Genomic DNA, 16,079 nt, shown 5'->3' with positions numbered 1-16,079 from the left:
TTTTTTGTATTTTTTTCCGAAAATTACATTTAAAGATGAAAATTTTGAAAAACAAAACACGTCTGCATTAGTCCATTTTTGAAACAGTTACAGCTATTTGAAAAAAAGTCTTATTTCGTCAAGTTCTACAAGAATTCGCGGGCATTTGACGGCGTCAAGGAAACCGTAGACTTTCCACTGCTTCATCTGAAATAAAAAAACCAAAAAGATTTCTTTAGTACATAAGTTTATCTTGGATTTGAACGAAGGATTTTTTTTCTTCAGTAACTACTTATTTTTTAATTAAACAAAAGGAGAAATTTTTGGCAAAAACCAGAGTTTTTTGATTGCACCTTTATCGAAAATTCAAAAATGAATATTTTGTTTAGTTCTTCGTTCAAATCTAAGATGAACTTGTGTACTAAAGAAATCTTTTTGGTTTTTTGATTTCAAATGAAGCAGTCATGAGGTATCCTGCCGGCGGCATAGAGACTTTTTTTGAGATGACTCGTCTCTCCCCACTACCACTGGCTTATTTTTCAATATTTTTTTATGAAAATTTAGCAGAATATTTTTGGAATGATGCTTAATAATGTCACAAATTTTAAAAATTTTAATAACGAAGGTACTTTGAAAAAAAAAAAAAAAGTCACAAAAATATCCTCTTTTTCTTGTATCTCTGACCCCTTTCCCCTAAATCGTAATTTGCATGACTCCTGATTACAAAGACCCGATTCTTTAATAATTTTTAGTTTTAATTGGACACGATAATCTCTCATTCAATTTCTCTAAAAATTTAATAGTTTCCCAGTTTTTTTTAGATCCACTGAAATTTTAATTGAATTATATTTTTAAAAATATTTTTAGACATCTTGACAAGTTATTAATCGATTTTCTATGCCGACATAGTTCTGACTGAAATGTTTAAATTAAAATTTCATATTTTACAAATGAGACCGCTCCTTGTAATTAATTTATTTTCACTGAATTAAAAATAGAATATAATAATAATTCATTAGTACTTCTGTTTCTTTCAATTTTTAATAAAAAACTTTTTCTCCTGCACTTTGTACCAATTGAATTTGCTGAAGTTGAGTCCTAGTTATATATTTACATGTTCCAGTAGTATTTGAATAAGCACTCGTGTAATTTATACAAATTTCGTTATCACTACTTTTATATAAAGTTACTGATTAAAATAAATTTCTAATTACCTTAAAAGACAGGAAATTGCAAGCCCTTTCAAATGAGTACCAACAGTCCATACTTTTTTTAAAGTTCTTGCACTTTTACATACATATATATATATATACACATTTTTTTTAATTTTAAAAATAAATAGGTCATGTGGGTACTCATTTTAAAGCTCTTCCAATTTGTAATTTACTCAGACAAAAAAATTTATAAATAACTCCAAAATTTTTTTTGTATTTCAATAAAACCAAAATATTTCTGGACCTCGGGGGAAGAAAATAAAAATTTTGAATTTAAAAGATTGATTTTATTACGATACAGCCTGTACTTAAAAATGCGAAATAATTACATTATTATTATCAATATGAACACAGTCTTCAGTAAGTATTTATTTATTTAATTATTATTATTTTTTATTGTGACTCATGTCATCATTGGAGCAAATCAAAAAAGATTCAAATATTTTAATAAGATTCTCAAGGCCTTGTAAATAATTAGCATCAACTTCATGAACTTCTGTCGGAAATACATGAGTGAAATCAATCATTTTAACACGCACCCAATCACGATGTAGTTTATTTGTTAATTGATCCAACAAATCAACATAATCATCCTTCATTTCCATGATATCACGTTCGAAATTATTATCAAATGAGTGAGTGCGACATAGTTTTACATTGTTGCTGTCAATATTAAGATAACGATTGCTTCCATTAATGGAATGGTCAGAGTTTGATTTCTCCAAAGTATTTTTTCCATTTATTTTTAAAAATTGATTAGACGCAGGGCTCGATGACAATGGAGATATACATCGAGGCGAACTAAATCCACTGGAGTACGCGCTGTGAGACGGTGACGTCATCGGTGACCCAACACGCGGGTGCAATTCGTAACATTTTCCATTGCAATCATCTGCTATTTCTTTAGCGATTATTTTTTTCAAACGTTTGGCATCGTAAGCTATCAATATTGAACTTGAATAAAAACGTAAGTCTGTTTGCAGACGGAAGAATGAAAGAACTTCCCAAAGAGATGCTAAGATCTGGACAATTAAACTTCTGCACAAGTGTTCCTGTGTGATGTTACAGAACATGCGCAAAACTATAAAAATAAATGAGTTAAATTTTTTAAAAATTAATTTTAAATAAATATTAGAGTAGTAATTAATAAATTAATTGATTACCGTCAAATATAGCATCGGGTTTTATTTTTTTCCCGTAATTTTTATCGAATTTACGGAAATTACCAGTCGTTATATCATAATACTGAAAGCCAGGAATACAAAGTGAGTGAATCTGTTTAAATTCCTTATATTTAAACTCTTCTTTTAATTTTTTCGCGGGTCCTGCCAAGGGATCCCAAGTGCGCTTGCCGATTTTAATATCCATGACACAGGGCTCGATCATTCCTTCCGTAATATCTTGCAAAATTAAGAATTTTACAGCTGCAATTAAATATATAGTAATTAGTAATGATAATTATTAATTATTATTGATAATTAATTATGATAAAAAAAATTACGTTTCTTGTTGACATTGAATTCAACGGAACCAAAATACTCGGGAGTTATTTTGGATAAAGCTTTATATATTTCATCACTTGATGTTTTTATTTTTTCATAAAAATCTTTTTCTCTTTCATACAAAGCTTCTTTGATACCAGGTTTGTAAATTCTTCCGTTTCTCTTAAGCATTCCTGAATAAATAGAAAAAATAATATATTAATATTTTAATAATTGTGATACTGAAGTTAGTCGACGTCCAATAATTTTTTGATTTTTTTTCTAGTCGAAAAATTATTAAAATAAAAATATTTTAAAAAATTGAACCTGTAGTTTTTTTAATTTTCTACAAGTGATTATTTTTGGTTTTTTTTTTTTATGATTCTGGAGTTAGAAAACAATTAGCAATTTCGGATTGCTTTTTTCTACAAATGAGTTGCAAAAAAAAAAACAAAAAAAATATGCACATGTCGAAAACTAAAAAAACTATAGGTGCAATTTTTTTTATAGATTATCATTTTGAAAAATAATCTAAAATTTATTAGACGTCGGCTAACTAATGATCCTGAAATTGGCCGACAATTAAAAATTTGCGGATTTTTTTTTATCATTCAATTAAAAAAAAAAAAAAAAAACTAAAAATATGCACATGTAGAAAACTAAAAAAACTACAAGTGCAATTTTTTAAAATATTTTTTTTTATAGTTTATCATTTCGAAAAATAATCCAAAAATTATTAGACGTCGGCTAACTTATGATCCTGACACTAGCCGACAATTAAAAATTTGCGGATTTTTTTTTTCATCAATCAATCAATTAAAAAAAAAAAACTAAAAATATGTACATGTACAAAACTAAAAAAACTACAAGTGCAATTTTTTAAAATATTTTTTTTTATAGTTTATCATTTTGAAAACAAAATCAAAAAATTATTAGACCTCGACTAACTTCAGGGTCATTTTTTTAGCGTCGATTTATTGAGGAAAAAATCCGAAAGTTGTTAATATCATGATCATAAATAGTTACCAATAATTCCATTGCTTGAATCATACGAATGTCCCGCAACTTGTGAGTCCAACAATTTCAAACCTTTAGGTAATTTTATTTCTCCATCTTCTTCAACAATATTTATTTCTTCCTCCAGATGAAAGACATCATCATCATCATCAACCGTGTCACCTAATTGTAACATTTCCATCTTTGTAAAATTTAAGTATCAAATATTTAAACCGCATTCACAGTTGAATCCTAAAAAAATAAATAAATAAATAAACAAATAAATTATTATTCCCTACAATAAATAAATGAAATTGCAGAACAAAAATAAACGACTTACATAAATAAATAAATAATTAACAATTTAATTTAAAAAAATTATAGGTTATAGTGAACTATGATCACATTCCACACGCTAACAAAACAAACCATCGACCATAAACTATTTAAAAGTATTTCGTTATCATTTAAAATCAACTGACTCATTGCCAGTGAATCACATTTTCAATGACATTTTTATTATTAAATACTTAATACTTATTATATAGATATATGAAGTTATTTACACTTAATGTACTAATTTGTTCTTATCTAGCCGAGGTTAATTAACATTTCAAATATTTTTTTAATGACACTGTCAAATATTTTATTATTTACTTTTTATTTTATCAATTCGCGGCAACGACAAGTGTTTATTTATTTATTTAAATAACAAAAGAAAGTCATAAATCTTTTATCACTTTTATAAATAAACAACTTGTTTTCATATTAATAATAAATAATATATAAACAACTAAATAATTCTGTATAAACTCGTCCGGAGAGACAACGAGCCTCGGAAATCTCTCCCGCTACTTATTACTTTTGAACTGCGCGCGCGCAAAGAAAGTGGGGGAAATTTAAAACACAGAACACAGAGAGTGGGAGTAAAAACCGGAAACACCCGAAGTTGAATCTCTTACTAGTCCGAGAGGAAAATTTTACTTTTTGTGATCAAAAGATGGCGGTAGTTTTCAAAACAAAATACACGCGCCTTTTTTACTTGAGTAAATAATCTAACCAATTAAAATAAATACCGGTATTGAATTAAGTGTATAAATATTTATTATCGTGTGTTTACGTTGATAAGCAACATCAAGGTATTGTTAAGAAAAATATATGAGCATGGTAGCAAATAATAAAATTAAACTAAAGTTTTTTTACTAAATGTCATTTTAGTTATTAGGATTAAGTGAAACTTTTAAAGAGGTTACAGAGGCGGTAATAAAATAATTATTTTAAAATGTTGGGTTGTTATTTTATGGATTAACTTAAATATCAAGACATTTTAGTATTTTTTTTGTTTTCTATGTAAGAGATGTAGGGTATTTTTAGGCCGTGTCTGTTTTTTTTTTATGGTGAAATTAGCAGACAAAGAAATTTTTTTATTTTCAATAAATAAAATAATTACTGAGGGAAATATTTTTAAAAATGAATGTTAAGAATTTAAAAAATGTCACCTTGTATATTTTTTGAAAGTTGTTTCTGATGACAAGTGACTGGAATTAAAAATATTAAAACTGTCAAATGTCTGCTATTTTTAGTATCATATTTTTTGAACTGTCATAACCGTATTCAAATTTTATTAATCAACTCTAGGAAAAATAAGACGTAATTAAAATTTTGCTAGAATATGGATTTGAAAAAAAAAAAATTTAGTCTCCATGTCAAAATTATAATTCATAATGTCCACTTTTGTAGACTAAAGTATTTTCAAATTTTGGTAACGAACTAGTAGCGACTGTAATTAATTTTTTTTTTTAGCCTGTATCCTAGAAAAATTTAAAAAAATTTTTTAATAAATTCTCAATTTGATATTTTTATGATGGAATTATAACTTTTAATAAGTTGATAAAAATCTCGACTAAGGTTTTGCTTTTGCCGCACGACTGCACTCATCGCGTCACTAATTCCAAAAGGACATATTTTTATACGACCTTCTGGCTTCAGTCTCTAAGTTTAAAACCAAAAGGACGTCTCATTTTTTTGATTGGCAATGAAAATAAAATTATACACCTTTGGTTTTAGAGAATTTCCTGAATCCAAAAGTGCGTATAAAAATATGACCTTCTGGAATTTATAACGCGATATCTCCACTGATACCACACTAGTACACGATACTCAAAGTAGCCGACGACTGAAAATTTTAGTCTTTTTAATTACCAAGTTAATTGTCATAATAAAAATTTTCAAAAAATATCCACAAGAAAATTTTTTTAAATCCTCCACCTGCATTTTTTGAAATTTCGTCTGTCAATATTTATGTTGATTACTGAAAATAAATAAAATTTTTTATCTGCTACTTTCAGCACCATCGTAAATTTTTAAAACTAAAAATAATAATACCGCAGGCTGTTATAAATTTAAATTTATAATATTTTATTGAATAAGTAAAAATAAAAAAACGTTTATTTCGAATGAAGATAAAAATATTTCATGCTGTCCATTTGAGACAACGCGTGTCTAAATGAGTACCTAAACATTTAACAGAACAATATCTAGCTCCGCATGGGATACAAGTATAATTACTAGGAAAGCCACAGACGGCACAGAAATGTCTCTCCGGAAATTTCGAAGGCGGTGCTTGTGCTGAAGAATAATTCGGTGGATTTGGATTATTGTTTGCATCTTCTTCAACTAACTGAGAAAAAGTCTTACGATAACGCTGCTTGTAATACTCCGCAGACCGAGTTTTTTTTTTTCTCGAACTTCCACGACCTTCTAGAGATTCTTGAAACTTGGGAGCTTTTTTACTCATAACTAAAAACAATTTCATTTATTAGTTGCATTGGTTACTATATTTTTTTTTTAAATATTTACCAAGATCTGCATGAGGATCATCATGAAAATTGTCCTGCTCCAAAGCTTCTAAAGCTTTTCTTTGTCTTCTTTTACGAGCAGCTTCATCCAGCATTCGCTTTTGATACGCATCCTTAATCCTACCGGATTCTCTCCCTGCCATTTTCATCTTTACGTTTTTTTTTTTATTTAAAATTTCAATGACGACTTAATTGCTGATGATTAAATAAATATAAAAAATAAAATATATCAAATATTTATATCCCTTTGTCAGCTAAAGGAAATGAAATCTGATCCATAAGGTCATCAACTTTAGCTTGTAGGGTTTCTAAAATATCAGCAGATATAAATAAATGTTTTTCGTCTAAATCTTGAATAATAAATTTTTTTCCTAGGGCGTTTGTGTCATCCAAGTGTAAGAGAAATTGTTTCATAGCAGCGTCACTGGAAAAAAAATCAAGCAAACAAAAGATAAGTAAATATTTACAGTAATTAATTACAAGAGCTCAAGATGTCAACAAAACGTGTAAGTCTAGATGAAAAACGTTCACGTATGCTGCAATTATTTTACGAAAAGAGAGAATTTTTTACGTTAAAAGAATTAGAGAAAATAGCACCCAAAGAAAAAGGAATTGTCTTGCAATCAGTGAAAGATATTATTCAGGCTTTAGTTGATGATGGATTAGTTCAAACAGATAAGATTGGATCCGCTATTTACTTTTGGGCTTTCCCTGGGTAAATTTAATTTATTTTATTTTATTAGATTAAATTTGTTTCTATTTTATTGATTATTGTAATTATTTTTGTAGAGAAAATATAACGACAATAGAAAAAAGAATTGCGGAAACGGGAAAAAATATTGTCGCCGCGGAATTTAAATTACAAAAACTCGATTCTGAAATACAAAAACTACAGGTACTTTTAATTTCAAAAAGAATTAATATGGATGGTAATTAGTAATTTTTTTTTTAATGATTTTTAGGAAGGCAAAGATAATATTGAAGAAGTTAAAAAAATTATTGAACAAATTGAGCAATTAAAAGCCAAAGAAGTTGAAATTAAATCACAGATTGCTAAATTTAGTGACCATGATCCGGAAATTATTGAACAATTATCGAAAAAAACTGATGTAATTAATTTTTACAATTTTTTTTTTTTTTTATGATCCTGAAGTTAGCAGACAATTAAAAATTTTTGGATTTTTTTCAACAAATCAATTATTTAAAAAAAAAAAAAATTATAAATACACATGTAGAAAATTGAAAAAACTACAAGTGCAATTTTTTTGAATATTTTTTTTTATAATTTGTCGTTTTTAAAAAAATTTACAAATAATTAGACGTCAGCTAACTTCAGTATTATTTTTGTCAATAAAAATTAATTAAATTAATTGATTATTCTAGAAATATAAAGAAGCAGCAAATACGTGGACGGATAATATTTTTGCGATTCAAAGTTGGTGTAAAAATAAGTTTGATATAAATACAGAAGCTTTGAACAAACAGTTCCGTATTCCAGAGGAATTAGATTACATGGAATAATTAATAAATCAATAACACACTTACCATTCAACTAAAATTCCTTTCATAACATTCACCATGATGCATTTGAATAATATACTCTATCTGACAGCGTTTGTTTACTTTTAGGTTAAATGTCTAAAACATTCCTCCATTTTATTTTTATTTAAATTTCCAACACCAGGTGGCATCATAATGCCGCGAAAAGAAAAAATATAAATTTGTAATTTAATAAATTATTTTTGTACTCTTATAATTATTCGTTTCGATAATTAATCAATTAATTAATAAATAAGTAGTAAGTAATTACCAAATAAATTTATGAAACTAAAATTAGTCGACGCCTTAAAATTTTCAAATTTTTTTAAAAACGATACATTGAAAAAAAAAATCGAAAATTTTTAATTGTCTGCTAATTTATGAGTGTAATGTAGCAGACATCAGACGAATTTGAAATTATAAATAAATAGAGTAAATAATTACTAAAATAATATTTTTAAAAAATGCACTTATTAATTTTAAAATTTTTCAAATGCGCTTTTTTTTTTAAATTTCATTTTATCAATTATTTACTCTATTTATTATTGATTGTAAATTCGTCTGCTATATTCACACTCATACTAATTAAACTAAATAAATGATTTAAAATAATGAAGTTTAAAAAATGCGCGTACGGAGCCTTCATTGTCCTTCATTCACATTTTTAATTTTTATTCCACTCAAATTTTATTTATTTATCCAAAAATTTAAAAACTTCCTTGTCAGTTACATCCGCATAAAATATTTTATTAAAAAAAAATATAAACATTCATAAATTATATTATTATTGAGCATTAAGTTTAGTAATTAAAAAAAAGTACATCACTAATTAACAATTAAACTCTTGGTATCATTAACATTAGTCTTAAAATTACTAGTATTTTTATCACGAGGACTAAAGTACATGTCATCGTCTGCTTCTATTTCTTCAGTTACACCAAAGGAAGAAATGAAAACATTTAAAATAGTTACAAGAAATATACCAACAACAGTCCAATTATTTGTTTTATTAGCTTTAGGAATTTGTTCATCTTCTTTGACATCATACCTGCTATTCCAAATCAGACCGATACCAACAATAACTTGTAATAACAAACTGGCAACAATCATAGCCAGCGAAATATAATGAAACGGATGGCTTTTGTACTGCATTACATATCTTAATTGATTAGCATTAGCGGATATCAAAGCGAGATCCATCATCCCCTGGGCAAGTGTTTTTTTTTGCTGATAAACATTAACATCAAAAATATTACTGCCAATAGATCCAGAGTTTATTGACGGTCGTCCATACTGTCCACCCATAAAATTATCATACATATCCATGTAATCATCACTGTCATCATCATATCTACTTCGTCTGCTCCTGTTGCTGAACATATGGGTGTCATCTGATCCATAAACGGGTCTAGGCATCAATCTGTTGCCTGCTTCAAGAAAAAATGACGGCCTGCGTTTTATCGGCAAACTTTTACTTCTTGAAGTTCGGGTATCAGAGTCTCTAGATCTTCGTTCTTCATCATTGACATGGATCTTGGGTATCTCGTCCATCAAAATAGTTGTCTCATTTATTTTACTATCAGATACTTTATTTAAATTCATTAATTTTAATAATACACGTGTTATCATTTAATTAAGACAACTTCATATTGCACTCGTTTTTTGTCTTTTTTAAATTTTATTTATTTATTTAACTGCTCTACTGACTTAATGACTAAGACTTGATACATCGCGTGTACAAATAAATAAATTACCAATGCCCTGTCACGTTATCAAGGTCGATAGACTACTGTACTTAAAGACAAACCAGGTTGATGGACGATGCTAAATTACTGATATAATTTCTAGACTGATTTAAAAACTTGCGGGGTATAAATATAAATGTTTAAACTGAAATTTAAATATTTTAATCTTATAAATGTTTACTTTAGATTCTTACAAGATGACTAATATCATTAAAGTTAAGTATAATAGTCTCTTTGAATGTTATTATAAAATCAGCAACTACGTCGCTGGATAAGTCTGTACATTTTTATAATTTCAGGGACACTGAGTACTTGGCAATTACTTAGTAACTTGGATGACGTAAGAAATATAATTATTTAAAATAAAAAAATATGAGCTGAGTATACAAACTATAATTTGAGTTGTTTATATATAAATATATATTAGGCCGATTCAAAAAAATCGACTATTTTTTATTTTTTAAGGACACGCTCAAAAGTTTCAGTAGGGTAAAAAAAACGCCTATTAAAATTTGAGCTCTTAATATCAAAAGAAAAGTTTCTTATCAATTTTTGATTAATTTAATATTTCAAAAGTTACTGAGGTAAAAGTTTAATTTACAGAATTTTTACTATTTTTCAACTTTTCTGGTGAAACTGTCAGACTTATTACGAAATATTGCAGGATCTCTTTTGTAGAACGTTTCATTTCACACAAATTATCCATTACAAATTTTTCAAAATTCCTGAATGCTCTTTAGTTATTCGCATTCGAAATCAATGAGTTTCAAAAGTCGTATTATGGCTGAATTCAATTCTAGTGCAAATAATCAATGAGCATTGAAGTATTACGAAAAATTCGTTAGAGATCATGTGTTGGAAATGCAACGATCTCCAAACAAGTCCTATAATATTTTGTAATAAGTCTGATAGTTTCACCAGAAAAGTTAAAAAATAGTAAAAATTCTGTAAATTCAACTTTGGCGTCGAATAACTTTTGAAATTTTAAATTTATCAAAAATAGATAAGTGACTTTTTTTGTTCTGTTGATGAGTTATTAAATTCAAAATTAAAACAAAATTTTTTCCATGCTATCTATAAATGGAAAATTGCAATCAGGAAGTATTTAATTTTGATGCTGAAACTTTTGAAGTTGTGACCTTGAAAAATAAAAAATAGTCGATTTTTTTGAATTGGTCTAATAAATATATATGTATATGTAATGTAATAATAATAAGATCTTTAAATAAATTCCTTTGTATGAAAGAGAATTACATAATCACGATTTAAAGTATTGAACTATTCGCGTTGTCAAGTAAACAACCGCCTCTAGACCCAGAAATTCATCGGAATTCCTTCAGTGTCTTGATAAAATGGGTCGCGAGAATAAATCGTTATTTACCCTTTGGCTGTGATATCAATTATTATTATTATTTTATTATTAAATGAATTAATTATTAAATAAAAATGCAAACAAGAAAGTGTTGTCTTCATTGTCCTGGTAGTTGGGTATCACCAAAAGAACGTGAAGAGCACAATTGTAATCTCCCTACTTACATAAAAGGAAATTTAAAGGTGTCATCTTTAAATAAATATGTCGTAGGAGAAGAAGAACGTTCTGAAAGATTACGTGGTAGTCCACAGAAGCCTTTACCTACGCGACAAAATTCTTGTTACGACAGATTCGCAATAGCCAAGAAATTTCATGCCGAAAATCTTGAGCACCAGCCGCTACCGGACAGAGTTGACGACTCAGTGTTTAAAAATGTAAAGCCATCACGTAGTAAAGTTGATAAGTTTTTTTTAAACAGTGATAGTAAATTAAGTAACAATGAAGAACGTCGACGGTTGCCGAGGTCAAGGAGCTGTCATAAATTACAAGCAGGTCTCCAGTACGCACCAGCACTGGGTTGTAAAACTCCTACGACTAATATGGATCTCGCAATTTGCTGGGAGGCGCCAATTGATCCGTGCTATGAACCTTCGCGTCCTACGCACATTGACGGATCAGAAGGTGGCCCAGCCCCGGCAATTTTCACTCTAGTTCAGCGTGAAAATGGACAAGACGTTGCCTACAAGTCGCCTATGGAGAGATTTGAAGCCAAGTTTAGTAATGTTAAGAATCGCTGTCAGTGTAATCGTGCAGAGAATCATAATTGCTGTCGGGAAGACAATGGAACTCACTGTGGGTGTCAGCACAATGATCAGCAGCTTGATAATAATGATAAAGAACAAAGCCAACAGGTTGATAGCAAAGATCTGTGTGATAATTTAGACTCCGTTCATATTTCGCAGGATCACAGACTAGTAAAATCAGGAGTTAATCCTAAAAGACGGCAGCCTGTTCATTTGAGAAATTGTTCGCCGTGTCATTGTCAAGGCGACCGTACCAAGAGACCAAGGTCAAGGTCCATTCACTCAGCTCCAGTGTATCAGGGGAATAGAAATTTTAAACGCAATGGGTTGCCAAATAAATTGACGGTACCAAGACCTAGAACTCCTTACGCTAAAAGAGATTTTTGTATTGACACTTTGACGCCGCCTTTTAGTATCGTCGAGGGGTGTAGGGATGCTGATTATCCAGAACACTGGAGACTTACTTCTGTCTATCAACAATCATACAAAAATCCTAGGAAATTATAATAAATTTATTTATTTATTTATTAATATGATTTGTAAATTATAGAAAATTTTAGACTGTGATTACCTTGAATGTATAAAAATAAAATAACAATTAAACATCTTGAGAAGTTGAGTCACCGTAAATATTTATGTTTATCGAAGTAGATCCATCGCACTTGTGTAATGTCTCGTACAATAAAGATTTATCTAATTTTTCGATAGTTAATTTTTGCAATCGGCTTTTTAAGTTTTCATAAGGACTTATTATTTTAATAAAATCCTGTCGCTTTAGTACATAAACTTCGCAAGTTTCCAAAGCAATTACTGTTGCCAATCGTTTTTCATTGTCCATTACGAGCGATACTTCTCCAAAGTATGATTTGTCCTCCAAATTACATACTTTTTTTCCAGCAGATGTATAAACTCCAACAGTACCGGTTATTATATAGTACAATGCGTCACCAATTGTACCAGCTCTTACCAATACGTCATTGGCTAAATATATTTCTGGTTTTAATTGCATGACAACTTGGGATAAAATAACTGCCGGTATATGTTTTAAAAATTCAACTTTTTCTATTAAACTTCTGCAATTATACATTATTAATTCCTATGAATAATAATAATAATAATAACTAATTAATTAATTAATTATAAAGTATAAAAAAAATAAAAATACTAGGAGTATGCGAATCCCTGGTTAAGAATTTCGATTGAAATCTGATTGAGTTTAATCGGAATGAATCGGTTTCAATCGGAAAAAATGCATCAAAATAAAAGAATTATTTTCCGATTGAATCCCATTCAAAATTTTAAATCGGAATGAATCGGTTCCAATCGGAAAATAATATTTTTATTTCATTTTTTTTTCCGATTGGATTCGATTCATTCCGATAAAAATTTTGAATGGGATTCAATAGGTTTCAATCGCAAAATAATATATTTTTCGGAAATTTCCGATTCACTCCAATAGAATTTCTCAACCAGGGGTAGTTCGAACTTATGAATTTTTCGCATCAAATCGAATTATTAGTAAGTTTTCGAATTATTCCTAATTTTCCAAACTATTCATAAATTCTCGAATTATTTGAAAATTTACGACGAAATCCAAAATTTTTTTTTTGAACGACTTAAAATTTTTTCTAATAATTCAAATTTTTGTCAGAGGTAAGTAGAGCACAGACACGTATATACGAAAAAATTATTTTTGATTTTAAAAATTGAAGAATTTTTCGATTTGAATCGAGTAATTTGAAAAGTTACAAATAATTCAAAAACTTTCGGATAATTCTAAGATTGACGAATAATTTGAAAAGTTACGAATTATTCGATTCGAGTCGATTCGCACATCCCTAAAAAATAGTTAATAAAAAAAAATACTTCTCGTAAATTAGGAGAAACATTTGAAATAATAACTTTATCTTTCTTAACACTTTTGTTTGACCAAAAATTAAAATAATTTAACACCCGGTTCTGAATATGACGAGGAAGTTCTTTGTAACGCATGTAGTCTGTTAATTGTTTAAGTAATTTAAAATTTTTTTTCTTTGTTGAGTGAGACGTTGACATGAGTCCTGAAAATTGAGCTAAAAAAAAAGTATGAGTAACAAAAAAAAAAAAAAAACAAAATAATAATTATTTATGAAATTTAAAATAAATAAATCACCGAGTATGTAAATAATTCCGATCCTACCAAGTACAGTCAGAAATAAATTAAATAAAATATCATCAATCGTTTTTACATCCAGGTGATGTGAACCACCGATCAATGCTATTGTTGCTCGGTTAGCACCAGCTACGTACATCCTCAGAGTCGTATTCCGGGTTTTTAATGACTCTGATGCTATCCATGATTCATTGTTTGATAGCCAATTAAATTTATCGCTAATTATCGGTATGTACCATTCCAAACAAGTTGCCCAGTGGATACTTGTAAATAAAATTACTGACATTTCCAGTACTTTGTATCCTTGAAATGATATTTGATGAAACTGATAAAATATTATGAATAAATCATCATCATTATTATTGTAATTATTAATGGAGTACACGGAAAAAAGCAGTGGAAATATTAGAGTTTTTAGTGCAAAAACAGGATCCTCGTATGAAAAACTTCAAGTATTATAGTTTGAAATTGTAATAATTGAGACTCCTTCTTGTAATAAAGTAATTACAATTGTACGGCTGTCCAATTTCAAAACACAGTAACTGGCAAAAATAAAATTTTGAAATATGCATCGAATCCTGTTCACAACTCCACTGGAACTAAAAATACTAAAAAATCCATTTCGAAAAATTTTTCACTTACTGTATTTTGAAATTGGGCAGCCGTGTAGATACAAAATTTTACAGTTTCTAATGTATTTTGAATTAATGAAACTGTAATATTTGCTACGTCTTGTAATAAAGTAATAACAATTAGGGTAGAGGTACTTGGCCACTTTAGACCCAGTTTTGGACACTTAAAAAAATATTTAAATAAAATAATTTATAGAAAACGTAATAACATCATTAATTTTTAAAATATGTTAAAAGATATTTCTATCTCACTATTAAAATGGAAATTTTATTTTACACTTTTTCATTAATTAAAATAAAGTTTTAATGTTCAAAAAGTGAGCAGTGACCATAAATGGTACCTCTACTCTATAAATACAAAATTTTACAATTTCTATAATGTATTTTCAACTAATGAAACTGTAATAATTGAAACTATTTTTTGTAATAAAGTTATTACAATTAATACAGATACAAAAGTTTACACCCGGATAAATTTTTCTTGTTCGAAATACGATGGTGTCTTAGTAAAGCCGAACCATGTTGGCGACCTGACGGAAATTGAAGAATAATAACTATGACCATAGTAAAATTTACAATGATTACAGTAATTTGTGATATAATTGATGTCAATTTTACTATGGTTATAGTAAGTTTTGCATGTGTTTATTTCAATTTTCGTCAGGCGGCAAGTATTGTTCGGCTCTATACTAGGACATCATAGAATTTCAAACGATAATAATTCCGCCGTGCAGTTTCTACTGTATTTTTAAATAATAAAACTGTAATAATTAAGATTACTTCTTGTAATAAACTAATGACAATTAAAGATATCAAATTTTACTATTTCTAATGTATTTTGAACTAGCGAAGCTGTAATAACTGCTACGTTTTGTAATTTTTACAGTTTCAAAATAGATGGACTTTACTGATTTTTGAAACTGTAATTTTTTTACTATCATTTTTTCCATGTACTAATTAACAAATAATTATTTCTTACATTACGAAACCGCCGTAAATAAATAACAAGATTTTTTATACGAAATATTTTGAATAAATTAAGCAAAGTCCAGTATTTTATTAAATTACTATTATTATTATATAAATATATAATAATAATTTCAACTGGAAATGCTGATAATAAATCTAGTATAAAACATCTCTCTAAATATTTCCTAATAAAAAATAAAATATTAATTTATTTAAAGTGATTATTTAAATGATCATTAATATTTATTAATATAAAATTAATACCGAGCAACAATTTTTCTGGCCAAAATAATTTCTCTTGTCTTACTTTCAAAGTATCCAGTAAAAAAATTAAGTAAGATATCAAATAAGAATATTATATTTATAGTAAAGATAACGTAAATCCACTGATAAAAATAT

At 28.0% G+C, this 16,079-nt stretch overlaps 7 protein-coding genes across 7 annotated transcripts; 2 read left to right on the top strand and 5 right to left on the bottom strand.

The window, feature by feature from the left end:
• Positions 1-1,456: 1,456 nt before the first annotated feature.
• LOC130668085 (inositol polyphosphate multikinase) lies at positions 1,457-4,439 on the bottom strand. The gene is made up of 5 exons (XM_057470156.1): positions 4,011-4,439; positions 3,701-3,922; positions 2,695-2,868; positions 2,357-2,617; positions 1,457-2,274 (listed from the first exon to the last, which is right to left on the bottom strand). The coding sequence occupies exons 2-5, from the start codon at positions 3,870-3,872 to the stop codon at positions 1,580-1,582; spliced, it is 1,302 nt and encodes a 433-aa protein (XP_057326139.1). The 5' UTR covers positions 3,873-3,922; positions 4,011-4,439; the 3' UTR covers positions 1,457-1,579.
• Positions 4,440-4,669: 230 nt separating this feature from the next.
• LOC130668086 (meiotic nuclear division protein 1 homolog) lies at positions 4,670-8,080 on the top strand. The gene is made up of 5 exons (XM_057470157.1): positions 4,670-4,809; positions 6,904-7,243; positions 7,318-7,423; positions 7,491-7,637; positions 7,912-8,080. The coding sequence occupies exons 2-5, from the start codon at positions 7,020-7,022 to the stop codon at positions 8,047-8,049; spliced, it is 615 nt and encodes a 204-aa protein (XP_057326140.1). The 5' UTR covers positions 4,670-4,809; positions 6,904-7,019; the 3' UTR covers positions 8,050-8,080.
• LOC130668088 (zinc finger HIT domain-containing protein 1) lies at positions 6,065-6,677 on the bottom strand. The gene is made up of 2 exons (XM_057470158.1): positions 6,530-6,677; positions 6,065-6,469 (listed from the first exon to the last, which is right to left on the bottom strand). Exons 1-2 carry the CDS (start codon positions 6,675-6,677, stop codon positions 6,144-6,146), a joined length of 474 nt encoding a protein of 157 aa, XP_057326141.1. The 3' UTR covers positions 6,065-6,143.
• Positions 6,766-8,215, bottom strand: LOC130668089 (general transcription factor IIH subunit 5). The gene is made up of 2 exons (XM_057470159.1): positions 8,074-8,215; positions 6,766-6,952 (listed from the first exon to the last, which is right to left on the bottom strand). The coding sequence occupies exons 1-2, from the start codon at positions 8,106-8,108 to the stop codon at positions 6,766-6,768; spliced, it is 222 nt and encodes a 73-aa protein (XP_057326142.1). The 5' UTR covers positions 8,109-8,215.
• Positions 8,216-8,619: 404 nt separating this feature from the next.
• LOC130667475 (ninjurin-1-like) lies at positions 8,620-10,880 on the bottom strand. The gene has a single exon (XM_057469074.1). It carries the CDS (start codon positions 9,694-9,696, stop codon positions 8,893-8,895), a length of 804 nt encoding a protein of 267 aa, XP_057325057.1. The 5' UTR covers positions 9,697-10,880; the 3' UTR covers positions 8,620-8,892.
• A 378-nt stretch (positions 10,881-11,258) lies between these two features.
• On the top strand, positions 11,259-12,547 carry LOC130667472 (uncharacterized). The gene has a single exon (XM_057469068.1). The coding sequence runs from the start codon at positions 11,259-11,261 to the stop codon at positions 12,432-12,434; it is 1,176 nt and encodes a 391-aa protein (XP_057325051.1). The 3' UTR covers positions 12,435-12,547.
• Positions 12,283-15,769, bottom strand: LOC130667474 (potassium/sodium hyperpolarization-activated cyclic nucleotide-gated channel 2-like). Its single transcript, XM_057469071.1, has 5 exons — positions 15,691-15,769; positions 14,080-14,404; positions 13,794-13,999; positions 12,499-13,023; positions 12,283-12,420 (listed from the first exon to the last, which is right to left on the bottom strand). Exons 2-4 carry the CDS (start codon positions 14,363-14,365, stop codon positions 12,526-12,528), a joined length of 990 nt encoding a protein of 329 aa, XP_057325054.1. The 5' UTR covers positions 14,366-14,404; positions 15,691-15,769; the 3' UTR covers positions 12,283-12,420; positions 12,499-12,525.
• Between the last annotated feature and the right edge of the window lie 310 nt (positions 15,770-16,079).

Source organism: Microplitis mediator, chromosome 5 (assembly GCF_029852145.1).
Source record: "Microplitis mediator isolate UGA2020A chromosome 5, iyMicMedi2.1, whole genome shotgun sequence".
Taxonomy (NCBI): Eukaryota; Metazoa; Arthropoda; class Insecta; order Hymenoptera; family Braconidae; genus Microplitis; species Microplitis mediator.
This window is presented reverse-complemented; position numbering and strand designations above follow the sequence as displayed.

Excerpts from the sequence above, each read along its gene's own strand:
- LOC130668085 (XM_057470156.1), bottom strand. The coding sequence starts at position 3,872 with ATGGAAATGTTACAATTAGGTGACACGGTTGATGATGATGATGATGTC. Across the intron at positions 2,618-2,694 it reads ATTCAATGTCAACAAGAAAC|CTGTAAAATTCTTAATTTTG; the intron begins GTAATTTTTTTT and ends ATTTAATTGCAG. Across the intron at positions 2,275-2,356 it reads ACCCGATGCTATATTTGACG|TTTTGCGCATGTTCTGTAAC; the intron begins GTAATCAATTAA and ends TTATTTTTATAG.
- LOC130668088 (XM_057470158.1), bottom strand. The coding sequence starts at position 6,677 with ATGAAAATGGCAGGGAGAGAATCCGGTAGGATTAAGGATGCGTATCAA. Across the intron at positions 6,470-6,529 it reads TGATCCTCATGCAGATCTTG|TTATGAGTAAAAAAGCTCCC; the intron begins GTAAATATTTAA and ends AATTGTTTTTAG.
- LOC130668086 (XM_057470157.1), top strand. The coding sequence starts at position 7,020 with ATGTCAACAAAACGTGTAAGTCTAGATGAAAAACGTTCACGTATGCTG. Across the intron at positions 7,244-7,317 it reads TACTTTTGGGCTTTCCCTGG|AGAAAATATAACGACAATAG; the intron begins GTAAATTTAATT and ends TTATTTTTGTAG. Across the intron at positions 7,638-7,911 it reads AATTATCGAAAAAAACTGAT|AAATATAAAGAAGCAGCAAA; the intron begins GTAATTAATTTT and ends TGATTATTCTAG.
- LOC130668089 (XM_057470159.1), bottom strand. The coding sequence starts at position 8,108 with ATGGTGAATGTTATGAAAGGAATTTTAGTTGAATG. Across the intron at positions 6,953-8,073 it reads AAAGGAATTTTAGTTGAATG|TGACGCTGCTATGAAACAAT; the intron begins GTAAGTGTGTTA and ends TTTTTTTTCCAG.
- LOC130667475 (XM_057469074.1), bottom strand. The coding sequence starts at position 9,696 with ATGATAACACGTGTATTATTAAAATTAATGAATTTAAATAAAGTATCT.
- LOC130667472 (XM_057469068.1), top strand. The coding sequence starts at position 11,259 with ATGCAAACAAGAAAGTGTTGTCTTCATTGTCCTGGTAGTTGGGTATCA.
- LOC130667474 (XM_057469071.1), bottom strand. The coding sequence starts at position 14,365 with ATGTCAGTAATTTTATTTACAAGTATCCACTGGGCAACTTGTTTGGAA. Across the intron at positions 14,000-14,079 it reads CGGAATTATTTACATACTCG|CTCAATTTTCAGGACTCATG; the intron begins GTGATTTATTTA and ends CTTTTTTTTTAG. Across the intron at positions 13,024-13,793 it reads TTTCTCCTAATTTACGAGAA|GAATTAATAATGTATAATTG; the intron begins GTATTTTTTTTT and ends TATTATTCATAG.